The sequence below is a fragment of the Erpetoichthys calabaricus genome, chromosome 4 (assembly GCF_900747795.2).
Source record: "Erpetoichthys calabaricus chromosome 4, fErpCal1.3, whole genome shotgun sequence".
NCBI classification, from domain to species: domain Eukaryota; kingdom Metazoa; phylum Chordata; class Cladistia; order Polypteriformes; family Polypteridae; genus Erpetoichthys; species Erpetoichthys calabaricus.
This window is the reverse complement of record NC_041397.2, coordinates 188,489,615-188,502,649: the sequence shown is the minus strand read 5'-3', so window position 1 is coordinate 188,502,649 and position 13,035 is coordinate 188,489,615. Positions and strand designations below refer to the sequence as shown.

General features: G+C 39.8%; 1 protein-coding gene across 3 annotated transcripts in view; it reads right to left on the bottom strand.

Moving 5' to 3' along the window:
* The window catches only part of rasa3 (RAS p21 protein activator 3), a 310,651-nt gene that overhangs the window by 92,092 nt on the left and 205,524 nt on the right, over positions 1-13,035 (bottom strand). For all 3 annotated transcript variants that reach the window (XM_028800053.2, XM_028800054.2, XM_051926869.1), the window contains exon 8: positions 9,445-9,521. In XM_028800053.2, coding sequence (XP_028655886.1) covers positions 9,445-9,521 — 77 coding nt within the window. The remainder of the gene's footprint in view (positions 1-9,444; positions 9,522-13,035) is intronic.

Sequence of the window (13,035 nt, the reverse complement as noted above, 5' to 3'; positions counted from 1 at the left end):
TCACATTTGCAGGAATTCCCTTTCAGATCAATGGCCATTTATAAGAGATGTGCTTGAGGACAATGCACGTTTTTGTAATATCAATATTTTGTTCCAGCTAACCTTCAATTGAACTGGGCCTGTATTTGTTAAGAGTCTTAGTAAAATAGTCCTAACTGGTGTAAAAATATCACAGTGACACAAATTTAGTTCCACTAATATGATCAGAAGTAAAGCCATTTTATCCATTTTCCTAATTTAGAAAAAAAAAACTTCTTAGAAATTGAAGGAGCTCATGAGCTGTCCTAACTCACTAGGAGCTGCCAGAAGATGGCGTTCAGGCATCTCTTGAATGGTTAAATGCTTTTCGAAATTATTTGACAGAGATAGAATTACATTTGTAATAAATCTTATACATTATGTGATTATTCCATCTATGTCCTCACAGGTGGAGCAGTGGTAGTGCTGCTGCTTTGCAGTAAGGAGACTGTGGAAGATTGTGGGTTCACTTCCCGATTCCTCCCTGTGTGGATAGCACTTTGAGTACTGAGAAAAGTGCTATATAAATGTAATGAATTATTATTATTATGTGGAGAAAACATGTGCTGTAAGTCAAAATGTATGTGTTGGTAACGTTACATTTTTTGATCACAAGGAAAATGTGGCTTTGCAATAGTGATGATTGGTGCATGTCATAACCAACCATTTCTTAAATTTTGCCCCAAACTTTGAACGTCCTTATAACATATGTGGTAATGCGCAGATTTATACATTTCCCCATCACCCCATGTGAGGCAATGTTAAAGCAAACTGCATTAATGCAAATCAGCACACACATAAAGATCAGTGCTCCACATTTGTATAAGCCACCTATATATGAATTGCAAGCGATATTTCAACACACCGGTGGTCATGGATGCAACTGTATTGTAGTAGCTAGCATACTACCCTGAAGATAAATACAGCCTCTAAGAAGATAAGGAGGGATCACTGAGACTGAGCGAGGCACAACACATAACTATGGAACAGGACCAGGAACAATAAAAGAGAGAACACAACTTCAGAAACAGTGCCAGAATAGCATTGTTCAGTTAACTGTAACTTTTAAGAGGCATTTTCCATGCCCATTACAGCGAGGAGACGATTCTTCTGAAAGTATGGCTATGGATCATTTGTTGTTACATAAATGTGCCTGTTATTGGGTTTTACTTCTGTTTTTCGTGTGTCTTGGTCTTCCCATCTTGGTGCTAATTTCAGTATTATATTTAATGTTGTTGCAAAGTGGCAACAGTTACATGCATCTTAGAGCACTATTCTACCTTACTATGTTTTCCTTCTTATTCTTCCTTTCCTCCTACTCCTTTGCCTACTTTATTATTATTATCTTTGTCATGAAGCGTTACCATTAGTATCACAAAAGTACAAAATGTCATCATGAGTGTCATTCATTCTCAAACGTGAACTTCTACTACAGGGAGCAGTTCTAGGATGCTTCATAACTACTTCTCATAATTTAGTTAGAATTTAAGTTCAATTCCTAGGAGTAATTCTGAGTCGCTTGACAAATACGGGCAGTGGTTTCTAGAGGGCCACTGCATTATTTGGCAGGGGCAATTCCAAGTATTTCTTAGCCTTGTGGCATTGAGCACTAACCTGATGAAAAAGCTTGTTAACAAACGGGTAACACTATTGCCGTTAAGTGGTTCACCTGTACATTGACGTATTCTGGTGATACTCAAGTACTGCTCTACTCATATCAAGGAACTCCGTGTGTGTCATGAAATACTCAAGGGAGCTAAAAAAATAATCATAAATATACTGTATGAAGGACTGTAATAATCCTAAGGCCACTAGACAGCACATCATTATACAACCAAAACCAAAAGCTAACTATTATCTTTCTCTAAATACACAGAAAGTGCTTGAATTATATCCAACCAACATATTTACGTCTTGACTTTCAAAGTATAGTTAAAAAAGAGGTTTCATAAAGCAGCTGGAATTCAAGCAATTACATATTTTTTAATTTATTCTTCCATTCATTTTCTGTAGCCACTTTTTTCAGTTCATGGTCATACGGATGGACCTTCTCCTAGCAGCACTGAGCACATGGCACCTAACAATCCTACACTAAGCCCTAGTCCAGTATAGTGCACACTTACAGTTTGCACACATGCACATTTGCAATAGGCCATCAGCCTTGCATATACACAAGCATCTTTTGGATGTGGGAGGAAGATGAGCACAGTGAAAACATGCCAACTCCACACAAGCAGCAACTAGGCCAGGATTCAAGCTCAGTTTCCTGGAGCTTACATCAGTGGTGCTAACAATGCAGGGGCAATTTAGTGTCATTTATTGACCCAGAAGCATATCTCTGAAAGTATTGTTAGGTTTCACCTAAAACAGAGAAAATATGCAAGCTCCATATACAGTATTGGACTCCCAATCTAATTTAAGGCTTGGGACCTAGTATGGTGTGGTAGCAGTGCCATCTGCCACTCTGCTGCATTAACCACGGCCTTTCACTATATGATAAGGAAAATAAGACCCCATTTACTGTAAGCTTCTGCTGGATTAATGGATTTTTGTCATTAGAAACAAGATGAACACTGTTATGAAAAAACAATATGCATAATGTTTGAGTAACTAAACATGTTTTTTGTGTATTTGGGCCAAGCCTGAAAAAAGAGAAATAGAAAAAAAGGAGTACAAGAAAATCTTTTAATCTTTCCCAGTTGTTGTTATTTCTGTACACTCCCCTCAATTGAAATTTGTGTCAGGCTGCCATATGAGTAGCATAACATTCTGGCTGTTCAAACTTCTAAGTCTTCTACATTTAATTGGCACTCATTGAGAAAGAGATGTGTTTAGTTACAGAGGGGTATTAACGCCCCCCCTACTTATACTCGATACCCAGCCTTTGTTTTGTCTGGTATTTATGAAAGCTTTCCCAGTGCTTACTACAGCAAGCTGCATTGTTTAAAGAAGGCACAGTGTAATTTTGTTCCCGTAATCACTTTTAATTGTTAAAGCACTATTGAACTGTACTTGTTACTGTTAACATCCAGACAGCACACAGCAGGCAATATAATGTTAGATTACAAAACACAATGTGTACAGTACAAGTCAAGGGAGGTTTTGATTAAGATATAGAATGCACTAGTAAGACCTCACCTGGAGTACTATATACGTGCAGTTTTAATAATAATAATACATTTTATTTATATAGCGCCCTTCCCATGCTCAAGGCACTTCACAGAGAAAGAAAGGCAGGGTATACAGTATATAGCATTGTACTAAACCAGATAAATAAATAGAATAAGATAGTAAATTCAGAGAAAAGACTAACAGACTTTTGATGGTCTAGCACACATACACACAGGTTACATGAGCATCTTGACAGAGAAGTAAACTGAAAGAAGGGTAATAAAGTCAAATAGAGCTAAAAGCCTTCCTGAACAGATGAGTTTTGAGTTGTTTTTTAAAAGAATTCATGGAGTCAGCTGACCTGATTAATTTTGGTAGGTCATTCCAGAGTCTGGGCGCTATACAGCTGAAGGCCCTGTCACCCATGGAGTGTAGATTAGTGTGGGGCACAACAAGATTGCCAGAATCAGAGGACCTTAGTGGGCGGGCAGGCACATAGTGATGGAGAAGGTCACTGATGTAGTTTGGCGCAAGGTCGTTTAAGGCTTTGTATGTTATTAGTAGAATTTTATATTCGATTCTGTAAGACACAGGGAGCCAGTGAAGGCGGAGCAGGATGGGTGTGATGTGCTCACTGCTGCTGGTTCGAGTAAGGACTCTTACAGCTGAGTTTTGAATAAGCTGGAGCTGTGATATAAGATTAGAAGGGGCACCTGCCAGTAGGGAATTACAATAATCAATGCGGGAAGTGATAAAAGTATGGACAAGTTTCTCAGCATTAGAGAAGGAGAGGAAGGAGCGAACACGTGATATGTTATGGAGGTGAAAGTAAGAAAGTTTCTTAATGTGAATTATGTGGGCAGAATAAGAGGGAGGAATCAAAATTGACACCAAGATTCTTTGCGGTAGAGGCAAGTCTGATGAGATCACCGTCAAGATTGACTGGGAAGAGAAATATTTGGTCTCTATATTTCAACAAATGCATAGCAGCATAGAGAAAATTCAGAAAAGAGCAACTAGGCAGATTCAGGGATTGTGGGATATGAGCTATGAAGAAAGACTGAAGGAGCAGAACCTATGATGCATAAACAAAAGAGGTGACATGATATAATGTTTTAAAATTATGAAGGAAATTACTGTGATGGATCCTTTGAAGGAAGACCTTCAACAAGAATAACAGGACAGAGATAGAAGGTGGTTGAGGGTAAAAACTTTAGGAAGTGTTCCTGTAAATTGAGAACCATGGACTCATGGAATAAGTTACCAAGCAGTGTAATAGTAGCATTTGGGGACCATAAAAAACTCTAATGGAATTAGGCGAACAGAGATTGATGAGGCATGTTCGGCTGCATTCAGCTGTCCTCATCATAATTGATGTAAAGTATTTTTTTCAAAGCAGACAGTCATCCATATTACTAACCGAGAATGCTAAACCGGATGATGGACGCAGGCACATCCGGCAATGGGCCGTAGCTGCAAAAAGACGTAGTGCGCAGGCGCAAAAAGAGTCCGCGAGAGTCGGCTGAGGAGCCGAGAAAGGTGGACAAAAGAGGGCGAGAGAGGCGGATGAGAGGCCGCGAGAGGCGGACAAGACCACAGAAAAAAGGAGTGAGCACAGGAAAAATGGAGAAATGAGGCGCAACGAGCACCGAAAAAAGGAAAAGGCACATAAAAAAGTAGTCAAACGCAGGCAAAGCACGAAACACATTGCACACAAAACTAGACCCAAAAAAAAAAAAAAAAAAAAAAAGAGGCTCGCGCACAACAGCAAGGCACCCACCCCCCCCCCCCCCCCCTACAGGCACCGGACGGGACACACACCAAGAGGGGGATTCAACAAGCCCATAGAACACAAAAAAAAGAACACAAAACCACCCCACAGACCCTACAAGCAAGGGACGGGACACACACAAAGAGGGGGATTCAACAAGACACAGGAACACAAAAAGAAAGAAGATGCTCGCGTGACAACAATCCTCAACCCCCACACACACATCCATAAGAAGTGACACCCAAAGCCACATATTCTAAAGTGAACATCAACACCTTCACACTAGACAGCATAGGTGTCAGCATTGGTGGATCTCCTTACAATAAAGCACTATTAACCGTTCAACTGCAGAAAAGGAAACATATTAACAGTGACTGCGATCCTCCTTATTACTTATCCATATTTCGCATGCTGAGAAAGAAACAAGTCATGAATACACGGTCACGGGTACAAAACGAAAAGGAAAGGATAACAGGAACAAACACACGAACACGAAAGAAACAACAAAATAGACGGCTATGCAGCATAGGTGGATCTCATTACAATAAGGCACTATTAACCGTTCAACCGCAGAAAAGGCTCCATATTAACAGTGAGTGCAATACTCCTTATTACTTAACCATATTTCTAAAAGAAAAAATGTCTCGACTCCAAAAACGCAAAGCTCAACTAAAGCTTCTAACTAACGATGTACCTAAAAGTAAAAACTTTATGAACTGCATTAGATCCTACAATAGTTCATTTGCTTTTCCATCTACCGGAGTAAATATCAGGCCACCAAAAGGCAATGGCCCATACTGCTTTCGCATATGTGCACAAATACTGCATCGCATTGGAACAGTGCACCCTGAAACAAATCAACAACGCAAATATGCACAAATCTACATCCTAGATCCACATGACGCAATCTATCAATCAAGGTGCTGCATTGCAACAGGCACGGATTCAAAACGAAACACCTCCCGTCTCAGACATACGTTAATGGCAGCGAAGGCTACAACGGGCTTCTCACACAGCACAGGCAAATCGATTACAGCTCCAAAACAACACGTCCCAAATACTACACATGCAACAACGCACCTCTCAAACGGCACAAGCAAAACATACACCAGGAAAATTCATTCGGATTAATGAATGTCATTTGTAATCACTGTCATTCAGTTCACTTCCCTGAAGAAACAACTGGCAATACAAGTTATACATTTACACATTGTTGTCAAAAGGGTCAAATTAGACTGCCTTCTTTACATTCATATACTGAATATCTACAGAAGCTTATAACTGACGATGTACCTGAAAGTGAAATCTTTATCAACTACATTAGATCCTACAAATCGGTATCCACTATGAACATTAACGGTGGCACTGCACGTGACATCCGTCTTGAAAAAATGTTGTTTATTGATGAATGTTCAATGGCATGAAGTCACTTACTCAACACCATTCATAAACTTCTACAAACGTTTATGAATAATAATATTCGATTTGGAGGAAAGGTACTTTTATGAGGAGGAGATTTTAGACAGTGATTAGCTATTCTTCCAGATGCCATGCACTCAGCTATTGTTCAGTGCACCTTAAAATACGCAGACAATTGGCATTGCTTTCAAAAGATACAGTTAGTAAAAAAGATACGATGTCCAGAACCAGATCATAACAATTGCTTATTACAACTGAGAGATGGTACACTCACCAATACAGATGGACTTCAGCCACATATTATTACAATTCCTCAAGCCTTTATCTGCGACGACTTAGTTACAGAGAGATTTGGAACAGCAATCTCATTAGACCAAATGCCCCTTTTAACACAACGCACTATATTATGTCCAAAAAATATTAATGTGGAAAACATAAATACCCAAGTCATTCCATTACTTCCTGGAGAGACACAACTCTTTCTAAGCTCTGACAAACTTGACTCTGATCACAACAATAACCATCTTAAATGACCTTACAAGTTCTGAGCTGGAATTACCTTTTACACTGAAACGGCGTGTACAAAGAAATTTTCAAATAAACCTTTATACTGTGCCACACAGTTTATTGTTTGCTTTCTATTTGCATCATCTACACCGTCACACTATTCTATATCTCATTCATACATCACGCTCTTTGTCATTCCCAACACCAGGGGTTGGCGAGCGAAGCGAGCAGGGGGCGGAGCCCCCTAGTTCCTATATATTTAACACAGAGGATCTGACACAGATGTGAACAAATTAATATCTACATAATACTCTTATCAGTTTCTCTATAACCATTGTGGCCAGTAGGGGACCTCTCAGTACCCCAAGCCCTGCTCAGTCATGAGTTCGAAAAACCTTTAATTTGAAAATTATGTATTAAATTCACAAGTCTCAAATCCTTCCTTGTTTTTCAAAACCTCCTCCAGCAAATATTGTCCTCTTCCCAACAACAACTCCCTGAATGAGATGAGGAGGCCGCCTTTCTGCCGGACCTGTGAGTACTTCTAGTGCCACAACACTGTAAGAAGTATGGGCAGTCATAACCCTGCAGCTCTCCCTGGCGGCACCCACAGGACCCAGCAGGACTGCCCAATGGAACAACAATATGCCCTGAAGGTGTACGCAAAGGTGCACCATCGCAAGGACATTGCCTCCTAATGTTCAGTGCATCCGGAAAGTATTCACAGCACATCACTTTTTCCACATTTTGTTATGTTACAGCCTTATTCCAAAATGGATTAAATTCATTTTTTTCCTCAGAATTCAAAACACAACACCCCATAATGACAACGTGAAAAAAGTTTACTTGAGGTTTTTGCAAATTTATTAAAAGTAAAAAACTGAGAAAGCACATGTACATAAGTATTCACAGCCTTTGCCATGAAGCTCAAAATTGAGCTCAGGTGCATCCTGTTTCCCCTGATCATCCTTGAGATGTTTCTGCAGCTTAATTGGAGTCCACCTGTGGTAAATTCAGTTGATTGGACATGATTTGGAAAGGCACACACCTGTCTATATAAGGTCCCACAGTTGACAGTTCATGTCGGAGCACAAACCAAGCATGAAGTCAAAGGAATTGTCTGTAGACCTCCAAGACAGGATTGTCTCGAGGCACAAATCTGGGGAAGGTTACAGAAAAATTTCTGCTGCTTTGAAAGTCCCAATGAGCACAGTGACCTCCATCATCCGTAAGTGGAAGAAGTTTGAAACCACCAGGACTCTTCCTAGAGCTGGCCGGCCATCTAAACTGAGCGATCAGGGGAGAAGGGCTTTAGTCAGGGAGGTGACCAAGAACCCGATGGTCACTCTGTCAGAGCTCCAGAGGTCCTCTGTGGAGAGAGGAGAACCTCCCAGAAGGACAACCATCTTTGCAGCAATCCACCAATCAGGCCTGTATGGTAGAGTGGCCAGACAGAAGCCACTCCTTAGTAAAAGGCACATGGCAGCCCACCTGGAGTTTGCCAAAAGGCACCTGAAGGACTTTCAGACCATGAGAAAGAAAATTCTCTGGTCTGATGAGACAAAGATTGAACTCTTTGGTGTGAATGTCAGGCGTTACGTTTGGAGGAAACCTGGCACCATCCCTACAGTGAAGCATGGTGGTGGCAGCATCATGCTGTGGGGATGTTTTTCAGCGGCAGGAACTGGGAGACTAGTCAGGATAAAGGGAAAGATGACTGCAGCAATGTACAGAGACATCCTGGATGAAAACCTGCTCCAGAGCGCTCTTGACCTCAGACTGGGGCAACGGTTCATCTTTCAGCAGAACAACGACCCTAAGCACACAGCCAAGATATCAAAGGAGTGGCTTCAGGACAACTCTGTGAATGTCCTTGAGTAGCCCAGCCAGAGCCCAGACTTGAATCCGATTGAACATCTCTGGAGAGATCTTAAAATGGCTGTGCACCGATGCTTCCCATCCAACCTGATGGAGCTTGAGAGGTGCTGCAAAGAGGAATGGGCGAAACTGGCCAAGGATAGGTGTGCCAAGCTTGTGGCATCATATTCAAAAAGACTTGAGGCTGTAATTGCTGCCAAAGGTGCATCAACAAAGTATTGAGCAAAGGCTGTGAATACTTATGTACATGTGATTTCTCAGTTTTTTTAGTTTTAATAAATTTGCAAAAATCTCAAGTAAACTTTTTTCACGTTGTCATTATGGGGTGTTGTGTGCAGAATTCTGAGGAAAAAAATGAATTTAATCCATTTTGGAATAAGGCTGTAACATAACAAAAGGTGGAAAAAGTGATGCGCTGTGAATACTTTCTGGATGCACTGTATCGGGGATGCATACAGTCCTGAAAGGTTGGCACCCCCTGTCCATTCTTTTTATAGTGCCATCCTCAAAAAGAAACACTATCCATCCCAGCTGAGACATTATATGTCACCTCCCATTGTATCATACAGTATGTCAGAAATTGGATAGGAAAAATCAGTGTATAATTAATGCTGACATTATTTTAATTATCATAATTTGTTGGAAAAGGTGAAGAAAGGACAATTATTTCACCAAGCTTTAATATCAAGCTGAACAGCAGAAAATTAATTTGGTCTGTTTCTTTATTATTAAGAGTCTACCTTAAGGCCATTTTATCCACATCTTCTTCTTCAACGTCAAAATGGGATCGTCTGGTGTAACTTAATGGTCTGGTAATCTGTAAAAAAAAGACATATGATCATTTATAATGAGAATGATAGATTTTTTTAATACAGAATATTTCAAATGCAATAAATTAGGTATTTCATACTGGTGTTGCCTTCCAACAACTGTGCTTTTGGACTCTTAGCACATTTGAATTATCAAAACAGTTTTTTAGTTTCAGAGCTTTTGTGTGCCAGGCTAACAGACATGATAATAACAAATGGAAAATACTTCCATGTAACATGCTGGACAACAGGACTCTAGGGATATTCAGAACTCGGCTTGTGATAAGATTATTGTCACCATTTCTACCTCTGAGGACATACTGAATCTCTGGACTTCAAAGATTGTTTTTGTGGCACAGGGGTAAAAGCTGAGATTTGTATGTACATTTGTACTATCATAATAAACTGCTTTGATCATCTGGAATATTAAGACAATGTTGTGTACTTTGTTGTCACTATAAAAGACCTTGGGCCTATCAGAAAATATGGATACATGAACACCCACCCACCACCATTTGTCAGCTGCCAGAGTGGAAGCTTGGCTGGTGAACCAGCAGCATTCATTTGATTGACACAGGTATATGTAACTATCCAAGGGCTGATTTGTAACTTGTTTCAGCAAAACGACAACACATATCAAAACAGTCAACAAAATTGTACACCTTGGATGTACTGGTCCTGGCATTTTGTATAGTTAACTTCACATAGCAAGAGCAGATTTGCACAAGAGTTCCTGTTGCCTCGTAAAGTTTATATCCTGTGAATATTTCTAAAGCCTTCCAGTTTGATCGATTCATTTTCAATTCCCTCAATTTTAAGAACTACTCTAGCATCACAATCTCAATTTGCTTTCTCCAATTTGATTACTGATTTGTCCTCATACAAACTTCGCTTGATTCAAAACATCCTCGGCTTCTACTATTGAAGTCTATTGTTCCAGTATGGCTATATTTCAAAACAAGCTGTTTAGCATTTTGACCTTAAGGAACTTCTACACCAAACTGATGAATATTTCTAAATGTGTTTTTGTTGAGTTTGTTGCTTACTGGGAAGCACTTCACCAAATCAAGTTCTATGTGAATGATATTGTCATAGAAATAATGTATTCAGAAGGCAGGAATATGCAAATGCATGTTATTTACTGGGGCTGCCTCGCAGTTAGGAGACCCGGGTTCGCTTCCCGGGTCCTCCCTGCGTGGAGTTTGCATGTTCTCCCCGTGTCTGCGTGGGTTTCCTATGGGCGCTCCAGTTTCTTCCCACAGTCCAAAGACATGCAGGTTAGGTGGATTGGCGATTCTAAATTGGCCCTAGTGTGTGCTTGGTGTGTGGGTGTGTGTCCTGCGGTGGGTTGGCACCCTGCCCAGGATTGGTTCCTGCCTTGTGCCCTGTGTTGGCTGGGATTGGCTCCAGCAGACCCCCATGACCCTGTGTTCGGATTCAGCGGGTTGGAAAATGGATGGATGGATGTTATTTACTTTGTGGCACTAACCTTTCACCAAATTCTTAAATGAAGGTGTGGTTATTGCTTTTGGTGAAAAATCCTGACCTCAGATTGTTAGTCTTGAACTCATCTACACTCTACGAAAATCTTAAAAACAATTTCACAAAGAAAATACTCTGCACTTTATATTAATATTAAACTGAGGGCTTCTGCACTAGGTACTATGAGCAGACGTGGGCGCTGCCACCGCCCAAACCCAACACAAGCAGATGCCAGGCATGTTTTACACACAGCACACGTTTTATTCACAGTAAGTGGGAAAGCGCTTTTCCCTCACTCCCCACAGCATAGTACAAAGTACTATAGTACTTCTGACCACTCTCTCTCCCCTGGTCCTTCCACAACACTGGTGTCCCGGCTGGGCAAGACTCCCAGCCGTCTGTGACGGTACCAACAAAAAACAATTAAGGGGGAAGTGACCAATGTAACTCATGTTTATTGGCTGCAAGATCTAAATATCGCCTGGGCAGACGTGTCTTGAAGATAATCCTCAAATAAACAGGATGCCTATAAAGTCAGGAAAGGCAATTTGAAAGAGATGATGAGCCAAAGCATCATTGACCACATGTTTAATGGTCTAATCAGGAGCATAAAATAAACTAAACTGCATGCATTTTATGAGTATAACACTCCCAACCATTAAACTGGCTCATTACTCAGTTTGTATTGGGTAAATGTACTGGTGGGATAGACATTTAACATACTCAAAATAAGTTAAACAGAATCCACAGGGATTCCACTATAGCTATCGTATTATATACAGTATGTTACCAGCAATGTATGAAAGGCAGGCATCGTATAGAATGCCTAGGCAATATATAGAGTGCCGAAAATTGGGTGTCAAACTATGAAACGATTAATATTTCACACATTTCCTAGGCATTCTATGCAATGCCAAAAGACAAACCGTTAAAGTATAAAATACTCCCGCTAAAGCAAAAAAGCAATGAAGTGCAATTCAAAATGCCATTCAAGCCTTTTTTGTTGCGACAAGTAGGTTCATTTTTTTCTCTTATTTTTTCAGTAAAAAAGTTCTTTATTTGATATTTTCTTTTTTCATTTACCGGAATGTATTTTTAATGAAGGCCTTTTCATGACTCTCTTTTCAAGTTTTACTTTTTTGTGCGAAAGACAATTAAGTGCAATTTAAAATAATTTTTTTTCCTTCCTTGTTGCAACAAGTAGGTTCATATTTTATTTTCTCTTGTTTTCCTCAATAAGTCCTATACTTTATTTTGTATTTCAATCTTTTTCATATACGTCTTTTCGATAAAAGCCTTTTCATGACTCTTTTAATACTTTGCCAAAATAGCATTTGTCATTCTATATACTGCCTAGGTATTACATACAATGCCTAGGGAAAGTATATATAATATTAAAATAATTTGGATATTTCATACTTTGCCCAAAAACGCCAGAAATTCTTTATATTGCATAGGCATTCTACACAATGCCCGCATTTCATACATTGCCGGTAACATATATACAGTTAATATAAACTGGTCATACTTTTAAACAAAAGAGAATATGCAGTATGTATATAAAAAAAATATTTAACAAAACTTATTTTAGTTAAATGTCAGTTAGATATTATCAAGAATACCCGCCACAAATAAAGCAGTTTAAATAGGAATAAAAAATAAACTACCTAGCCAAGGTTATGCCACAGTCAAAGTTCCCCATAGAAAACATAGCCAGTGGCATGCTTCACTAGAGCTCAAAAGAGGCAGAGAAAATAATAAGACTGGACCAGGAGATGATGAGACTCAACTGGAATTGAAAGTGCGAGCAAAGATCATTAACCAAAGGCAAAAAAATCCAAACTACTAAAGCCAATATGAAAACCGGAACTAACAAATGAGGAGACATTAAGAGATTCTAAGCCTTAAACTTGATCGCACACTAACTGTGTCATCTCCAGACAGAGGAGCAGCTTCAGCGACAGACTGCTGTCACTGTCCTGCTCCACTGACAGACTGAGAAGATCATTCCTCCCCCAAACTATGCGACTCTAAAATTCC